Source organism: Cottoperca gobio, chromosome 8 (assembly GCF_900634415.1).
Source record: "Cottoperca gobio chromosome 8, fCotGob3.1, whole genome shotgun sequence".
Taxonomy (NCBI): domain Eukaryota; kingdom Metazoa; phylum Chordata; class Actinopteri; order Perciformes; family Bovichtidae; genus Cottoperca; species Cottoperca gobio.
The window spans coordinates 3,463,883-3,483,093 of record NC_041362.1 but is presented as its reverse complement, the minus strand read 5'-3'; the positions used below and the strand labels follow the sequence as shown (position 1 = coordinate 3,483,093).

General features: G+C 42.3%; 3 protein-coding genes across 4 annotated transcripts; 2 read left to right on the top strand and 1 right to left on the bottom strand.

Moving 5' to 3' along the window:
• Positions 1 to 654: 654 nt before the first annotated feature.
• tubg1 (tubulin, gamma 1) lies at positions 655 to 6,966 on the bottom strand. The gene is given in 12 exon segments (XM_029437194.1): positions 655 to 1,559; positions 1,561 to 1,605; positions 2,039 to 2,200; positions 2,371 to 2,523; positions 2,660 to 2,809; positions 3,131 to 3,217; positions 3,971 to 4,097; positions 4,191 to 4,270; positions 5,505 to 5,573; positions 5,658 to 5,825; positions 6,422 to 6,534; positions 6,827 to 6,966. Coding segments are annotated over 12 exon segments (1,356 nt in total). The 5' UTR covers positions 6,876 to 6,966; the 3' UTR covers positions 655 to 1,406.
• A 1,232-nt stretch (positions 6,967 to 8,198) lies between these two features.
• Positions 8,199 to 15,009, top strand: retreg3 (reticulophagy regulator family member 3). Of its 2 annotated transcripts, XM_029437190.1 has the most exons (10): positions 8,199 to 8,316; positions 8,541 to 8,817; positions 10,386 to 10,492; positions 10,752 to 10,782; positions 10,891 to 11,017; positions 11,386 to 11,470; positions 11,976 to 12,113; positions 12,442 to 12,515; positions 13,094 to 13,226; positions 13,306 to 15,009. In XM_029437190.1, exons 2-10 carry the CDS (start codon positions 8,570 to 8,572, stop codon positions 13,851 to 13,853), a joined length of 1,491 nt encoding a protein of 496 aa, XP_029293050.1. In that variant the 5' UTR covers positions 8,199 to 8,316; positions 8,541 to 8,569; the 3' UTR covers positions 13,854 to 15,009. The 2 variants fall into 2 exon arrangements, with proteins under 2 accessions (XP_029293050.1, XP_029293053.1); XM_029437193.1 differs by lacking the exons at positions 11,386 to 11,470; positions 11,976 to 12,113; positions 12,442 to 12,515.
• A 960-nt stretch (positions 15,010 to 15,969) lies between these two features.
• Positions 15,970 to 18,979, top strand: psmc3ip (PSMC3 interacting protein). The gene is made up of 8 exons (XM_029438394.1): positions 15,970 to 16,113; positions 16,975 to 17,075; positions 17,176 to 17,265; positions 17,346 to 17,457; positions 17,803 to 17,948; positions 18,019 to 18,072; positions 18,251 to 18,310; positions 18,444 to 18,979. The coding sequence occupies exons 1-8, from the start codon at positions 16,095 to 16,097 to the stop codon at positions 18,498 to 18,500; spliced, it is 639 nt and encodes a 212-aa protein (XP_029294254.1). The 5' UTR covers positions 15,970 to 16,094; the 3' UTR covers positions 18,501 to 18,979.
• Positions 18,980 to 19,211: the final 232 nt, after the last annotated feature.

Below are 19,211 nucleotides of genomic sequence, written 5' to 3'. Positions count from 1 at the left end.
ACTTTAGTACCTTTTAAGAATCTGAGACCATAGATAGGCTTTGTAAATATAATGTTAGAGTACTGTCTTGGACACAACCCCATGCGATAACCAGCCTCAAGTTAAATCCCCTCACCATGAAAGGCCTTGACGAGTCATTGCACAGTCAGCGTCGTCTCTTTGCTTTTTCTACTGCAGCTGCAGGCAGCTCCGAGCTACAAGTTGAAAATAGAATAAATCAAATGGCGGATGTTGTTTTGTATTAAGCTTGTTTGTATGCTGCATGGTACCTTTTTTATGTAATGTGTGTATAGTTCATTGCACTATTGTTTGTTTTTAACTAACTTGGAAGTGCAATAAAAACTATAAATACTGTATGTAATTAATAAAAACAGCACCATTTTACCATATTTAGTGTTTCCTTTTGAGAAAATGTGCTTTCTTTGGCGCTGCCTCCCCCCCCCCCAAGCTTCTCTGGTTAGAAACGATGGCCGGTCGAGCACGCCTTGCTAAGTGCCTTTACGTTCCCCTGTGGTAATGAGCCTTAACGGCGTTAGATGAGCAGCTACTCTGCAGCTCCAGGTGAAAAGCCTTTTATCATTTTGTAGATAGTAAAGTGTCCTTTAACTTTAAAAGTCTTCAACACCTGAAACATTGCACATGGCCAATACAACATAATAGAAAATGTGTTTATTCACCATTCAGAACAGGTCCAACAAGCAAAGCAACATGAAACTGTATATTATTTCATACCAGACAGAGAATTCTTTAAAGCATATTTACAGGCAGAGATTAAGTGTTGAAATGAAATCCATCCTCTGTACAAACTGTGACTTCCTCTATTGTGTTTGACAAACGCAGTTAAAATGTCAGTCGTTTATGTGACCGGTATTTTTACATCATTTTTGGCTCAAGCCCAACTTCAACTTGACATTCTTGTTGGTCGTGTGCAGCGGTAGAAAACGAGCAGCAGACAGACGGTACAGTGACGGCACCGTGACGTCTGATGCGAGAACCTGCGTTAACCATCGTGCAACACAATCGGTGAATCCTACTGTCATTATGCAAGGCAATCATGTTGTGGGCGGCGGTGCTTGTACTTTAAATCAACTGCACAAAAACTGAAGTACTGTACTCGGTATAAAAATAGACCAAAGCAGGGCAACAGGTTGTGTTGCAGAGAGAAAAGAAAAAACTATTAACAGACATTTATAGATTGTTTTGTACAAGACGTATTGATGCTTTCTGCACAGACTTGCAGAAGAAGAAGTTCTTTGACTCCACTGGACTGTTGGGTAAGGATGTTGAAACATACTATTTAATGCTGTAACAAGCCAATAAATATGTTTTTCCAGAGGGAAAGATTTTTGGAAAGTGAAGAAATGTTAGAATAAACTAGCTAAGCATGTCTGCTGACAAAAGTCCGTTCACTGTTCTTGCGTGCCCCAGGAAATGTAGTCTGGCCGCGTGGCGGCGCTGTACTCGTCTATCAGCTGCTGGACCACTTCCCGAGAGTCGTCCAGCTCGTCAAAGTTGTCCTTGAATATGTCCTCTTTGCGGAACTGCTCCAGGAAGGCCTTCACGCTTACGCAGTTTGTCGTACTGCCGGCACGTCCGCTCGAACAGCTGTGGGGCAGCAACAGACAGGACGTCAGAAAACTTCCCCTTCTTATTGTGACTTCTTTAACTCTTGCTTTTGACTTCCATGTTAACAGAAAGTGAAATGAATGACTTCACTGGAACGTCCCCTTATTTAAATCTTTAGTTAGTGATGACGTAACAGGACTGCACTTTCCCTCAACTTCACAGATCATGTTTGAAACCAGCAGAAGGGGGAAAACATTACAGTTTCAAGGAATTTCACAGGATGATGATCCAAAACCAAATTTTTGTGGAGTTCCCCTCTAACTGCTGCTGCGGTCGCTCAACTTCAGTTTTAGGATAATGGATTTCCTCAAGTATTGACTCAGAACAAACACAGGTCTCAACTGTATGAATACACACTGGAGGAGAATGTAACTGAACAGGCTGCGGTGACGCAACGAAGACGAGCACTTACAGAGGAGATACTGGTGTGGTTGGCCATCATCAGGCCGCTGACTCGGTGGGCCGAGGGCAGGTACGGGGACTTCCTGGACAAAGCCACCTGGATGCTGGCGGGACCCCAGGGAATGAAGCTGGCAAGTTTACGCTCCCGGATCCTTTGGAGGCTTTTATGCACCTACAGTAGATACGTGCGATACGTGTGCAGAAAATACACAGACACGTCAAACATCAATTTGTATAAAGTTATTAATAAATAACTGAGCGCTGCTTCGTCACCCGTGATATCGATTTTAAATGTCAACGCTATGAACACAGCTTCAAACTCTTACTAGCGTGCACTCGTACCTGTGTGGGGTCGACCTCGCCCTGGATGATGTTCAGGATGGCGATGTAGCAGTGGCTCGGCTGCTTCTCTCTTCCCGTCGACACCATCACGTTCTTGGGTTGCAGGAGCCTCCTCATCACATCCAGCACTGTGGTTTTCCTCACGCTGGCAACCTGAAACACGGAGCGCTGAGTTATCACAAACATCTGCGGGACATTAAATATTAACCGCTACAAAAAAAGAAATGCATGAAAACATTTTGACCATTCCTTCAATCTGACTTCCTGTCTCGCTCCGGTGTGAACTCACCGACTGGTCAGTGGTAAGAGGTGTGTAGCCAGTCATAAGGAAGTGGAGGCGGGGTGTCGGGATGAGCGACGCAATCAGGCCAATAAGGTCGTTGTTCATGTAGCCCGGGTAACGCAGCGTGGTTGTGCTCGCAGACATGATGGTGGAAACCTGTGTGTATGAAGGGTTCATTAGACTAAGAGCTTTACACACACACACACACACACACACACACACTACACACACACACCTACACACACACACCTAAGTGAGCCTTGTGTGTAGCAAGCTGACATACCGTTTGGAAAGCGCAGCTGAAATCCAGTCTAACGTGCAACGGACTCGCCAAACTAGTTTGTGAATCTAGTAATTTTGTGCAGCCTGTCTTTGTTTGAATCCAGTCAGATAATCTAGATTCTAGAAGTTCAACTAAAACCTGCCGAGTGACGAAACAGCTGGAGGTTGTAGCGTCGAGTGACGTCTCCCACTCACCAGCTGATTGATCTGGGAGAACGAGGGGTTCTGGATATGCAGCCGGTCCGTGGCGATGCGATTCAGAGCCGTGTTATCCAACACCACCTGTTATACAACACACACACACACACACACACAAATGAAGAGATTCCCTGCAGCACAACAACACAATGGAGGTCAACACACGGCTACGATGCTGGAAAGAGTAAGAGGGTATCAGAGTAATGAGTCTTCAGGAGCAACAGTGTACTGTTGTTAGCAGCAGAGCCCAACATAAAAGACGCACTGTACAGTCGCAACTCGAGGACCAATTCTCGGGTAGATTCTATTAGCTCTCCGGCTAATTTAATCAACATGAGGGCCTTATGCAAGACCCTGGAGGAAGTAGGTATTAGAGAGGAAACACCATTAGATTGTTAGAGGATCTCAGACTAATACAATCACCAATTTGAGGCTGAGCTTTATTAAGTTTGATTGCTGGCACTGCAGTTTGCTTCTTAATTAGTGCGCTGCACAGAGGTGCTTTGAAAAAGTGAGATTTCTTTAAGAAAAGTGAGAAGGAGTGAACGCGTTAGATTACTGTCGTGTAGCTTCACTTTTTAAATCGACTAAAGGAACTGTAGCATGAACTTTATCAGCCTGTTTGTCACCTCAAGACAAGTGAAGTGTTGTCAAACCACAAACTTAGAGGGGGAAGTAACGATCTTTCTTCACATGGATTTCTTTTTTTGGGTGGAGTATTCCTTTAAATAGTTTAAGTCATCTTGTGAGGTTGTTTAGAGCCGTCGCTGCTTCTTGAAGCAAAGAGCACAAAGGGATTAATCAACATCATTCACGAGTGCTGCTGCTGCTGCTCACCACGCAGTCTGCGTTCTGCGTGAGCCTCTTCAGGGTGAGCAGAGAGTTGTACGGCTGAACGACCACGTCGCTCATCTCATCCTGGTTTGGAAAAACAGAGTAAGTCTGCACCAGCTTCTTTGGGTACCTGGAGATCAAAACAATATACATGTTGTTCTCACACCAACAAGGAAAATGTGTCAGCTTAAAAAACAAGTTGCGTGTGTGTGTGTGTGTTGACCTGTCGTTGAGTTTCTCCAGCAGATAGGATCCCAGACCCGAGCCCGTTCCCCCAGCGATGGAATGACACAGGACGAATCCCTACAAAGACAAAGAGTTTCTCATTACTGGCAGTTCGCAGCTGCAGCTCCAGCATGTGCCACGTGTGTATAAAGCGTACTGTAAACTGATGCAGAAAGCCCAAATGTGTGTGGGTTAGCAAATGCCTCTCTTCCTTGGCAGTTATAAAAATGGGAGTGCAGCCCCACCTCACAAATAGGCTCCCTCACCCCCCAACGCAGCCCTGTAATACCTGCCTTCTAACACTCGCCCGGCTATTATCACCAGACATTCTACACGCCACACCCTGCCAACATACACACGCTCACGGCAGCTCGGCCCACCTTCTTATCCAATGCACACATGAGTGCACACACTAAATAATAATGTGGGGTCATAATGTGAATGAGTTACAGAAATTGCAGACCTTAGTGGGGAAATGCGAGTGTTATTTTATGGGAGGCTGGTCGCTGAAAAAGAAGCTAAGAATAATAGTGAGCCAGTGGCTGTGCTACTTATAAGATGACAGGCACCGGCACTATTGGAACATAGCTTTAAATAAGGTATTCATTTCTATTCTACACAACAAGGATGAAAGCGTGCGACTGAAAGACAAGTCACGTTCGAGTACAAGTGTTCTCATACTATTCAGACTGTGGGTGAATTACTGAACGTGTCTACTGGGCAGGTCAGCCGACTGAGCTTCACCTGCAAAATGTCACACAAAAGAAGAGAAGCAAAACAACCACTAACACGTTCCGTCTCTCTCAGTCTGCGTGTCTCGCTCCTATGTACGAGGAGTGAGGGGCTTTCTCCATGTGTTTCCAGGGTCCTGTTGTCTCACAGGTTCAGTCAGGAAAGACAGTAAGAAATAAGTGTTGCAGGCTCGGGCACCATATGTGTTTCTGACACTTTGACCTTCAGACCTTCTTGTTGATGCTGAAGTCCTGAGGGCTGAAGCGTCATCAGAATAACGGGCGACACGTTTTCCAACTTTCATGTCTACCTCTAGAGATCAGCATCTCATCACAACCCCTGGTGTGCGTTACTTCTCCAGTATTTTATCAATCTGAAATAACATTAACTAAAAACAATGAATACTTTTGATATGTTCTTGCATGTTTGACGTTCGGGCTCTAGTTAACTATACTCTGTAATACTCCCACATAAAGAAATATTGCTAAAATGTACTTTGAAATCAGTTTTTAAAGTTCCACACAGCCCCGATCACCCGCAGCCCCAGGGACAGTCGGTATGTGATAAACAGCAGACTTGCCTCCAGACTGTCACTGCCATCTGCCTCCCGGTCAATGATGTCAAAGATGTCTTCTTGGATTTTTTTGCCCTAGCGTGGAAGAAAAATCGGAGCAGAATATTAGATCTAGTTTTAATTCTTTGGGTTAACGAAAGAAACATTTCCACTGATCACCTGTGAATATCCACTAGCCCAGTTGTTGCCAGCACCTCCACCGTGCTCAGAGAGGTAGATGTTCTCTGGGTTGTACAGGTTGGCGTAAGGAGAGTTGAGGATGGAGTGGATCACCCTCGGCTCCAGATCCAGGAGAACTGCGCGGGGGATGTAGTGCTCATCGTCAGCCTGTGGAGTTTTATGAATAACCAGGAGTTAGCTGGTGATACTGCACAGTGTCTTAGTTCCTGTGTTTGCATGCAGGATTTAAGTTTACAGTACAACTACTCTATCTAGTGGCAGATCATGTTATTGCACTTGTTCTTCACCAGATGACTGACATTGCATTGTTTATTGTGAGCAGAAAATATACTCCTTTTGTAACTCATGTGAGCGATAAAAAAACATTTTTTTATCCTTATTTATGTCAACATACATAGTATTAAAGCAAATCATCAAAATACAAAAACAGATGAAGCATTGAAAACTAAATGAGAAGCAGTGCCAAACAGAAAAGCAGAATACATTTAACGATATATATTACATACATTCATTGTTTTGATAGCTTTTGTTTTGTGGGGAAGACACTTAAAGTTAAATCTACTTCATTGATAATTTAGTTTTTTGATATGTGAATTTTAATGTGCAAATTAATAATATCTTTGCATAGCTAGGAGAGCAAGTTCCCGGATGTAATTCACAGAAAGACAACTTACATACATGTCACTCTTTAACTTCTACAGGACACAATCACAACAACCAGGCTGTTTGCAGCAGCAGTGTACCTGATAGAAGAAAACATCCTTCCTGTCGGTCCCTTCAGTCGCAAACTCCTCCACAATCCCCTCCGGACTGATGCCATGCTCTGCACACAGCTGCTTCCAAAACTCAAAACCAACTGCCAAACACACAAACACACAGTTCAGCGAGACGTTACCGTTAAATAACCGTTTACACACATCATGTACCGTAACCTGCCACTACACAGGTAACGTTAGCCGGTTAACGGTGACTTTTAATAGATTTTATTTGCCATGTAGAGACTCCATTATCCACAATTCAGCCAAGCTAGGTTACACTCTCGCTGTTTGTGTTATATTGTTTTAGCTAGACTTGATACTAGCACTTAGCTAACGCCATTACATGATATATCATCTTAGCTAGCTAACTTAAAAATGTCATTCACGTACTTTGATTTCCACATTGTCCAAGCTGGAGCGTTATGATTTCTCGCGGCATGTTTCAGTCTTCAGTTGCTCCTTTATTTAGCTAGCCTGCGAACCTGCTCGCTAGCTAAATAATACAAGAAAAGTAGACTTCTGTTGCACCAGCAAGCTGCTTCCCGCTTGGTGCTGATGTGACGCTCCAGCGGACTTCTTCTTCTTCTACTGTTTATTGGCGGAAGTGCCTACCGCCGCCCACTGTACTGGAGTATATCGAGTCAAAAAGTAGACTATCATTCGACACATTCAAAGCAGAAAATCCGGGCAAAATGTACGGATACCTTAACTTTTACAAGCTAAATCCCCGCGAAAACCACAAAGGAGGCGTCCCTGCTCTGGTTTGAGTTTGCTGCATCTACAGTCATTTGAAAGTTTTATTTTGGAAGTCTTTGCCGGAAGTACCAGAATGCTATTATTTCTGTCTTGACGTTCTTTGAGTTGACGGAGTGTTTACTGCCCTCCAGTGGCCACATTGTGTAACTGCACTTTTGTATATTTATTGTAAGATATAAACTTTATTGATCCCACATTTTAAAACAAGATAAAAATATAAGTAAAATACCTTTGGTATATAAAATATGTGTTATGTATATATGTCTATGATGTACTGTACAGGATAATTGCACCATTAATTGTTAGATATATAAATATGATTGCAAAAGATACAAGCAGGAAATTGCACAGGATAGTCTGTCATGTCGTAAGGGGTGGGTGATGGTGAAACAGTCAACAGCAGTGTTACATAATGTTATCTTTTTATTATTATTGTATAAATGTAGTATTTATTTATTTGTATTGTTTTTCCCTTTGACTGTGACATGCAGTGACAAATGCAACTGCTTCTACAATAATACTAGTAAATATTAAATGTAGTTTTGTTTCTTAAACGTGTACTATTGTTCTGATCATAATAATTAGTACCCACCGTTATGCTATAGTTTCTGATTCAGCGCTAGTGCCATGAGTTTATCTGCCCTCTAGTGGCTGCAATCAGTAACTACAGCTGAACTCCGCTAATCAAGTTAGACATAATAACATTGTATTGCTTCCGGTTCAATCATTCCAAATTAAAACCTTTACAGTATGGTGTAGTTACACGTTATGACCACCGGGGGGCACTGTATATACAGTAACAGTGAACTCTTTCTTTTTCAAACCCTCAACTCTAGTGCCAAGCCTAAACTCTTGTACAATCAACATGCCAAATAAGAAAATAATGCACTTTTTAATTAAATTATGTTATTAAATCAGAGTTATGTTACAATTACAGTTCACAGTTTACCTTACTTGTGTTTGTGTTATTGCTTTAAAGTAAACAAAATATTCCTATTGCACCTGAACGCCGCATGACACAGGGGATTTTGATTGGGCTGCTGTCTTGGGGCTCAGAAAAACAGGCTACGCCATATTGTCAGTTTCCGAAGAGGGCGCTACATTTCTTCAAAAATGACAAAATAGTACGTGTCATCTTATTTTAAAAACATTTTAACATTGTCTTTGATCAAATGCTTGCTTCTAATATAATGAGGTGTTTAGTGTTAGACGCTAACACGAGGATTCAACTAGCGTGGCTAAGTGTTAGCTAGCTACCTATTAGCATATATGTGTTAGCCGATGTTGTGGAGCTGCTCCGTGGCGCTGTGGTGCCCCCTCATGTACCTGTTTGCATTTTATTTTACAGGCTGGTTTTATCAACTGTAGACTGCTAAGATGGCGCATATTGAGGGAATGGATGATGTACCCGTGGATGATGGCTCTGCCCAGCAGGGGTCTAGTGTCTGCATGCGAAGTCGACCATGCTCCAGCGAGAGAGACGGTCAGGTACGGGCTGTCAAAGCTGCTCTTCAGTCCAGGTTGGGGCCCTACGAGCCCGTCCTGACCTACCTACAGTCCGTCCTAGTGTGGGAAAGACCCGTGCAGTGTGTTCTCCTCTACACTGTGGTCAACGTTGTGTTCTGGTGAGTTTTGTACATTTCCTTTGCTCTGTGTTCTCAGTATGTTTGTGTTGTAGCAACCTACATTGTTGTTGTGGTGCAAGCCTCAGTGACCTCAGGCAGCTGGTGTATTTGCACAATGCAAATGTTTCACCTGTCAATTCAAGACAAGACAGATAGCAGGTTTGTGGCACTATTTGTAGACACACTCATCAGTTTTAATGGATGTTTAAGTCAGCTGTGTGTGCACAAAAACTTAATTTGACAGGTATTTTATTGCTCTTATTGTCCATACACAGAAATGGACTAATGAGATGGAAGGATTAATGTAGCCGGTTGCTTAATGTAAGATTTGGTGGATATGAAAGACAGAAATACTTTGATACAATTGGCTTACAACAGTCCACTTTATAATAAAAATATATACAAACATAGAGGAGTTATAGTAAAGAATGTGGCTATTATACTACAATATATATAAATATGTATATTACAATAATGTAAATGTTATTAATGCTGAAAATACATATATGATTAAATGTTTAAAATGCAGAATAGTATAAATAAGATAAGAATATTACTTGAAATGTACAGTATTAATGCCACAGTGAATAACTTTGGGGTTATGGCTGCTGACAGGTGTAATATACAATGTTTACAGAGATGCTTATAGTGTTAGATTACCATGTAGGTATTTAAACTATGGAATATATAACTGATGCTTGCTGTTAAGCTCATTGTCCTTATCTCTAATGTTGCTCCTAACCAAACGGTTGTCTTAATCTTAAAACAGTGTGGTGCCGTTGTGGATTATCCGCTTTACCGTTTTCATCGGTGCTGCGTCAGCGAGGCTGCGAATTTAGGTTAAATCTTCAGTTCATCTTTTAATAATTTAATTTAATCGGATATTCAAATAGTTGGTGATTTATTCTTCTGTCGACCATCAAGAAGTACAGAAGAGAAGGAGCAAGTTTAGGACTGGGACACGTTTCTACTCGGTGACCTTGATATTGTTGTATGGTGAGAATCACTGGGGAAACTGTGCGGGCCATCCCGCCGGTGGAGCTCAGGCATTCAGCCTTTATTCCATTAGACCACTGGGCATGTCTCCCTTTTTACTTGTGCGTCAACACCCACTCAGTGGTGCAGGCTGGTGTCTGCCCAAAGATATGCACTCATGATCGGGTCACATGGAGACGAGGAGGCAGTGCGGACAACTGTGAAAAACGGATATAGCTTACAAGATAATAGTCACACGATGAAATGCATCTTCAAAAGTGCTGTTAGTGAAACGTAAAGGTTCCCTGAGATGTTTACAGCTGATGTTGTTCAGTAACTGTAGCTACTAATTGCACTGCTTCTCCAAATACCAACACGCCTCGCTGTGCCAGCAAACCCTTTGTTCGGTTAATCTCTGACTGCTGGTTGGCAGCATCCTGGAACATTGTTGTCAACAAACATCGAGGTCTTGTGATCTGAAAGTAGAGCAACACTTTGGGACTTCAAGTGTTGAGGCCCAAGGACGGGAAAGTGGACAACCACCTGAAGAACTGTTCTGTTGATGTATTTGCTCTGTGTTTATCCCCCTCCAGGTTCTTCGCCCTGACCTCTCTGCGCCTGCTGTTCCTGCTGGCTGCTGGTCTGGCTGTGATTGTCAGTGTTGATACCTGGAGAAATAAGATCTGGCCTGAGATTAGAGGTGCGCTGACAGACTCATGCTCCGCGCTTATCCTTTCTATTTCCTTCTTGCATTAATTGTAACTTGGATCATCCCCCAGGTTGCTGTGATTGCAACAAATGTACTTTGTCCCACTGGATATATCAGTCCGCAGCAGGCGGATTGTATTCCATCTGTAACCGTTAACTGAGAGTAAAGAAGGAACTCTACTTGGAGTGTTTTTAAGTTGTTGTGCACACTCAGTATGTTTCTGAAAGTGATGAATGTTTTCTCTCCACAGTCAGAAACCTGGACGAATCAGAAAACGAGAGGTGTGTTGCTGCAGCCGTCCGCTTGTATTCCAACAACAACATTAATGTCATGAGTAGAAAGCAGATTCAGGTGTTGATCATCTTCTCTGTGTGTGTGTGTGTGTGTAGCTGGGGTCTGGTGCAGCCTGGCATCCTCAGTGTGCCTGAACTGTGCCACCACATCTCTGAGGCCTGGGTCAGTGGCGCTGTCCTCGCATCCAGTGCAGTGCAGTTCAAACGACTCAACCCCGGCAAGGTGAGGACCACAAACTAATATCTTCTGTGACGACTCCTTCATGGAACATTTCACTTCCATTGTACTTTTCAAAACTGCACCAAGTTACACGACTGTGTGTGTGTGTGTGTGTGTGTGTGTGTGTGTGTGTGTGTGTGTCTGTGTGTGTGTGTCTGTGTGTGTGTCTGTGTGTGTGTGTGCCGCTCATTGAAGGAACATTTCTCCACCCTGTATTGTACTTATAGTGATTGTTATCACAGTGCATGAAGAGGTTAATGTCGGTGTGTTGTCCGTCCCTGTTCTGGTTGCATGCGTTGGATACGTGCACCGTAGTCCTCGTGCATTGTAGGCACTGACTTGACTCCCTGTGTGTCGTTGCTCTGTGTCAGTTCTGCGTCCTGACCTGTGGGGTGTTCACCTGCTTGGCTACGGTTGGACGCTGCATTCCTGGATTGGCGCTCTCCTACTCTGCTGGTGAGTCCCAGCAGTTTCCTCCGTCCTAACTAAAGATCCAGGCTCCTCCACGTTGGCGGTGAAACTCAGCCGGAGAATTAAAAATACACGAGTGGTGAAACCAGATCAGCGGGGCCCCGGTTACAGAGCCTATCCTGTGAGGTGATTAAAGCCGGGATGAGACACACGAGGAAGGAGTGAGCGAGGGAAAGGGAGCTAGACAGAAAGCTAAGCAGGTCAGACTGAGACTGGGCTAATCTCCTAACCTCCAACCAATGTAGGCCGACGAGTCCTGGAGACGAGAGCTGCCAGGGCTTTCTGCTCTGACGTCTAAAACCAGCCACAGCAGCGCGACGTGTGCAGGATCAAATGTGTATCCATCTTAATCTGTACAGCAGAGATCACTTACCATGTGTACCCCAAAGTACTACCTGGTTATTCCTTATTACCTCTTTTATTATCAAACTATTAATTAACCAGCTGTCATGTGAAGTGCTCCAGAATGAATGCCTCCTCTCTCCTGCAGTGTGGGCGACTCTGCTGGCTCCTCTGGGAGCCTATCACAGGGTGTTTCAGTATGTGTGTGTGAAGCTGGATCCCGTCCTGCAGCGACTGGACTTCAGTGTTTGTGGATACATGATGTCAAAGCCTATTGATAATCAGTGTAAGTTGTGCACGACATTTCATTTCATTTATTTATCAAACTACTTTTCATGTTTGAAACTTTCTGACATGAAAATGAAATAAAGTCAAAGCCAGAACTGAAGCGTAAACAAATGGATGTAACACGAAGACACAACAAACAGCTGTTCTTCTGAGGCTCGTATGTTGTTTGAATAACACGTCAACATGGTGCATTACATAGAAGTGATGTCATCAGGCTGCTCATCAATGTTGGCTGAGATGACGTGTTGTTGATGCGTTAGCGCCCTCTAGTGGCACCGACCCGCACGATGAAATGTTGTCTTCATGTCTGTTGTTGTTCTCTGCAGTCCTGCGGAGGCCTCTCCGTGGTGCAGGGGAAGACAGTGATAGTGAGGAGGAGCTGGCTGCTTTCTGCCCAACCGTAAGTGTGTGTGTGTGTGTGTGTGTGTCTGTGTCTGTGTCTGTAAGTAACAGTAACTAACCTTGATCCCGGTCTCAAACTAAGTCGCCATGGGTCCTTGAATTGATGTTTAAGGTGTGTGAACCCTCATTTTTCAGACATTTCTTTATGACATACAGTACTGTGTATGACTTTTCTCATGACGATACATTTACTTTTTTATGACATGGTCCTTGAATACCTTGAGTTTGTGAATTTGAGAGGTACAAATCAAGGCCTTGAAAGCTTTTGTAAATAGACCTGGGTCATTGAAAGTGTAGAAACAATAGACATTTGTACATATGTCACAATATTTAGTTGTGCTGTGCTGTAGAGAACAGAGCACACACTCGTGGAGCAGTATTCACACATGCACAGTGCAGTTTCAGCACAGTGTTCCTTACAGAAGCACATACAAGCCACTTCCTGTTGGGGTTATGCACGTCACATGATGTCATGTGCTTCTGTGGTAAAGCCTACAAAAGGTGTTGAGAGCAAGAAGTTACATTTCAGAATGATAATAAACATATTGATCGTTTCCCACCTGTTGTCTCTTGTAGTTTGATGACGCTATTGTTGCGAAGGAACTTGCTCTGACTGATTCTGAGCACTCTGACGCTGAGGTGTCCTACACTGATAATGGAACATTTAACCTATCGCGAGGCCAGACGCCGCTCACAGAGGGCTCTGAAGGTAAGTCTGCAGGTATTCAGATGTTCCTCTTTGTGTTCCGTTTCATCCCTCACCGGGTCTCTGTCTGTGCTTTGGTCAGATTTTGACAGACACAGTGACGCTGAGGAATCCTTCGCCCAAGACCTCCCAGACTTCCCCTCCATAAACCCGGACGCCACTTTGATGGATGACGACGATGACACGAGCATGGATCTACCTAGTCTGGCTCTGTCTGCGCTCGTTAGTCACCGGGCTTCAATGCTGGATGTAGATTCTCATCTGGACTCTGATCAGGAGGATCTGGATGAAGAACTTTCTCTCAGCGGCCTGCCACCTGCCTCTGATTTCGCCGGAGACTTGGCCGGAGTCATCGCCAGCAACATGATCCAGGCAGCGCTGGCCGGGGCGTTGCAACCTCGGCCTTCTGCTACCCGGCGCAGAGAAGGCCCTCCCAGGGCCGGAACCCACCGAAGCTACCGTAAGCAGTCCAGCTCCGAGCTGGACACAGACTTGGACGGAGAGGACTTTGAAATGCTGGATCAGTCTGAACTGAACCAGATGGATCCCCTCGGAGGAGGAGGGGGTTCTAGACGGGGAGAGAGCCAGGGGTCTAACTTCTTGTCTAGCTTTCTGGGTAAACCACAGTAACGTGTGTGTGTGTGTGTGTGTGTGTGTGTGTGTGTGTGTTGAAGAGAGAGTGTGTCTTTATGTCTGTGTGTTTGAGTGCAACCTCATGAGCAGTGTTGATGTTGCGCTGTGATTGTAAGAGATGATCTTTGGTTCCAGCAGCCCTGCTTCTGCTCGACATCAGTTTATCACTGTGAAAATCTTTTTTTAAAACTCTTTTCTCTCGTACTTTTAAACCCCGATCATCCGGAGAACCTTTACTTTGTAGGCTGAGCAATAGGTAATGAAACGACACACAGAAAATAAACCAGCATTATTGAGCCTTGTTGCAGTCTTGTAATTATGTGCACCCTTAAGTTACAGGGGAACTTGTTAATGACTATAAATAAACAGTGCCCGTAAATCTTTTCTACCTGCAGGTGGAGACACACAGGGCTATTTAACATGGGACCAAATATGACATTCCTGTTGGTTGAGCTGAGCCTTGTTACTTTGACACGGTACAGCATTACATGTTGAAGTTTGTTTTAGTCGTAGGAACCCTCACATTTAGTCCGAACCAGCTGCTATTAGTGCTCTGCTGTCTTTTCAAGCAACGTGGCTGTTAGTTCAAATCCTGCAACATTAAATATATCATCTTACACTTAACAGTTCTTTACTGTTTTCCTTTTCTGCTGTCCAACATATGAAGACATCTCTGTGTATCTTTGGGAGCTTCTTTTCCTCTCATTACAGTCTTAAGATATCGAACCTCGAGGAACACTTCATTATATGTCCGTTCGTTGTATTTATGAACTTGTTCCCCGCAGAGAGGGCCGTTTCTTTTGTTTCCCCGCCCTTTAAAACAGCTCGCTAACATATTCTGTCCATGTTTAATTCCTTAAACGAGCCCTCGGCTTCTTTGCGTCTTTTTCTTTTTCAAAAGTAATATTTAAACCGATGTCTTACTTTCTTTCATCATCCCTGTATTTCATGTGGTTCAGTCATGCTGAACCTTTTTAAGAGAAAAATCAAATTCAATTCATGGATCTTTTTACCATTTTAATGGGGAAACGTTTACATCAAAATTGGTTAGAGAAAGTTATCAAGAGTGTTATTATGTAAAGGTTTAAAGTGGCTTTTGTGTGCTGGTCAGCCTGTTTGTTTGTTTTCTGATTGAAAACCATGTCAACATGTTACTGTGGAAATGGCACTTAAAACCTAAATGAGCCATTGTTGAGATTCATTGAAATGCATAATATCAAAGAGTCTAAAAATGCTGGGTTTTTAATGGCGGAAAACACATTGATTTCTTTAATTGCGTTATTTTGAGCGGAGAATCGTAGCTGCAGACGATGGCACAATAGAAAAAACTGCTGGATCCACATTCACGCAGGTGAAGTAGAAGAAATGTGCACTGATAGAAAATTGCTGGGAATGTTAGGCTGCAAAATGAGGAGGAGGAGGAGAAGTTAGTCTTCGTTGTTTGACTTGGTTTTGTCACTTCAGTTAACCAGAATGTTGCTCATTGCTGCTCCATGAAGAGTCAGTTCCTCAGTACGAGTGATCTGTAGTCAGTTTGATAGTGTAATGTAGTAGTACATTGTAGTGTATTTTCTTCTCTGTAACTGGTTTTGATATGTTTTGATGTGCAAATCGTATTGAATAAAATGTTTGCAATTAAGTCTGTCTTTGGTATTATTTCATGTGACAAGGGAACAGGTGTACAGCAATCTCAGGTGATAAGTGGCTCTTAAAAAGACACCTGAAGGAAATCATTCACTATTAAAGACTTGCAGTATATGTAACATGTGTTCCTATTTCCATACATTTTTATATTTGTTTTTATTTTATTTCCACAACAATAGCCCGCATAAAAACAGATTTGTGTTTTTTTTTAATCAAAATGTTTTAGACCACGGTCCTGAATAAACTGGCATCTGAGACCAGCCAAAAGTACAGAGAACCCACTCTGCTCTTTATTGCGGATACCTTTTTATTTTTTAAAGGACTGAGCCAAATGTACAAATGGGAGCAATTATACTCTTAAATAAATATACGTAATAAGACCGCTGTTGATATGTAGAGGTAAAATGTTTATTTTATTTTATAAAGCTGTTGTGCGAGGGTTGTCCACACCACTCTCGCTGAGCAGGAGAGATATTTTACTACTGTGACGCATCTTAAAGCATAAACGATCTTTTCCGTGACGCATGTTTCGCGCGAAACTCTGTTTAAGAAGCTAAAAACACGGAACATCTTTGTCCAAAAGTCAAGTTAGAAATGAGTAAAAAGGATAACGGTAAGACTTAACTGTCGGTCATGATGTTTTTAACAATAGCAAGTTGTTAGGGGATGACACTCGTGTGATTTCACAGATAATAAAGTGTTAGCTAAGAAGCTGTCAGCTAACGTTAGCTACATAGCCTACAGCATGATAAGCTAGCTCTCAAACATTAGGTGAGCTTACTCCAAATATGTCCACTTTACAACATGTGACATTTCTTTTAAATGTTGGACGTTTTATTATTACGTTACATGGAATATATTTTAATCGTTCAGCAATGTCTTAAACTCCGTAAGACTTAACATACAAAAGATAACATGCACTCAGTGGTCACTTTATTAGGAACACCTGTACAATTTAATGCTATTCAACAGGTCTGCAAAGTTCATAATGTTCAGTTAAGAATATGTAAAATGTAAATTGAATGATATGTTCATAATTGAGGTTGTAGTTTGCAGTGGTGTTATTGTTTTATGTAATATATTGAGAAGTGTTTCTAGTCTATGTCCTCCTATTTATATACATGAGAGGGGGACATCATTTTAGAAACGCCTCTTAATATAATGCAGTCAAGTACAACAACACAACCACTAACTATGACCACAATGCTCAACATATCATTGAATTAACACCTCTATGACCGTGTCAAACATTAAAGGCATCATGCATATTAATTGTGGGTCCCCGGGTTCGACCGGAGGGCCTGGTTAAGCTTTATGGCAAGAACAGTTGTTTTAAATAAAGATAAAATAAGAAAATCCATTATTAGCCACACACATTGCACTAGATTGTATAGGTATACAAGTAGATAAAGTAGCCACTAAGTGAATAATGTTAATGCATATTGTTAAACACACATTCTGCTGTCCTCCACAGGCGCGACACTCATCCTTGCATATCTGAATGAGAAGAACCGACCGTACAGTGCTCAGGATGTGTTTTGCAATTTACAAAAGCAGCATGGATTTGGCAAAACGGTGAGATGAATACTTACCTATTAAATGCCTTGGTGTGTGTGTGTGTGTGTGTGTGTGTAGCTTACATTTAATGATTGATTACATATTTGTGATTCACCAGGCAGTGGTCAAAGCCATGGAGCTGCTGGCTCTAGAGGGCAAGATGAAGGAGAAAACGTATGGCAAGCAAAAGATTTATTTTGCTGATCAGGTTAGTCTGTTCATCTGAAGACTGTAGTTGTGGAAAATATGGCACTGAAATGCATAAACTGCTGCTTCCCTTCCCTACAGTCTCAGTTCAAAGATGTGAATGATACAGACCTGAAGGCGATGGACTCTCAGATTTCACAGCTCAGTGCAGACGTGCAGTCCCTCACCCAGAGCTGCAGACAGCTGGACGCAGGTGTAGTAAACTCTACTCTCATCGGTTTATACTATACTTCTGTGACATTATTATGACATACTATACGGTAATATACTATACTATATTATTCTATATTATTTCTGACTTCTGATATTTTGTACTATGACTTTTAATGACATGCAAGTTGGTGTCTCCAGTATATGGCTCATGTTTTATGACTACAAAGTACCAAAAATAAGTGCATATTAGGCCACAGGAAGTTGCTTTTTGCTACAAGTAAAGTAAATGGTGTATACGAGACCTCTGCATGCGTAAGGAACCGTGTTTTTGTTGTACTGCATTATGAAAGAGTTGTGTACATTTGTATGAAATCTCCACTAACAGAGTCGAAGGAGCTCAGCAGCTCCCTGACAACAGAGGAGATGAAGTCAGAGATCCAGGAGCTGAAAGTGGAGTGTTCAGGGTACAGAGCGCGTATGGAGAAGATAAAGTCGGCCACAAATCACATCACACCCGAAGAGAAAGAGAAGGTTGGGAATGAATTACAGCATCTCAGAAACCTAGTCAAGATGCAATGCTGATAATACTTTTGATTTACAGGTTTACAAAGACCGTAGTGTTTACGTGAAAGAGTGGAAGAAGAGGAAGAGATTGGTAATGTATATAGAGCTGCAATCATTAATAGATAATAATAATAATAATCAGAAACTGTTTAGTAATGCAAATTCTTTAAGCTTTTAATTATTTTGTTCCTCCTATCAATATTAAAAGCTGCAGATGAAAGACTGTTGCAACTAAATTCTTAAACTTTGTTTTGCTTTGTTTCTCTCAGGCTTCAGACATGATGAATGCGATCCTGGAAGGGTACCCTAAGAGCAAAAAGCAGTTTCTGGTGAGTGAAACAAGCTCATACGATCACATTTCTAAAGCTCAACGTCCTGCCACCAGCTGTGTGTTGTGCTTGTGTGCCAGAGATTCTTGTTCACAGTGCTGATGAATGATATACATGTTTTCTTCCCTCACAGGAGGAAGTTGGAGTCGAGACTGATGAGGACTGTAAGGTGGTTGTTCCAAGTACTTGAAAGAACAAGAACATGCTTGTTTATCAATGTAAGCTCGTGTAGTGCTCAACCAAGAATATAAATTATACATCCGAGCGGTCTGAGCCACAGCACATTCTTTATTTATAGCCTTGCTCTTGAACAAATAGTGCAACGTTAATAAAAGCTTATTTATACAAACATTGATGTCATTTGACAGAAACCATACGTCACGTTGTTAGACTGATGGATGTTTGTCATAGTTGGTTTATGTTTTCCCTTTTTAATTAAACCCATAAAACCAATCCTGAGCCTACGATGAAAATGTCAAGGAATGAGTCATTATAGCTTTGAAAGCTGTAAACTCTTTGTTCACCAGTTCAAATCCACATTGTATAAAGCATGGACGGTTACTCACAACCTTCAGGGATTATGGCGGGTTGTTGTGTTTGTGAATAATGTTTTGTACCGTTTCTTCCAAGTTATTAAATGTTCATGACGGTAAACCTTTGGACTAACAGTTTCTCCAACAAAAGAACCATCTTAAAATATGAAAGATATTTTACAGGTTCATTGGCTGCAGCGATGGGGACCACTGCCCAGCTCTAAGATGTCGTTTCCTGCTGCACATTATTTCCATTTTACTCGGGGAAAATTAAACAGGACATGCATTTAATATATTCCTCTACATAGGTTGACGTCACGCTTTCAAAGGTAATATACAGCAGGATGGTGAATATAAAAACTATCAAA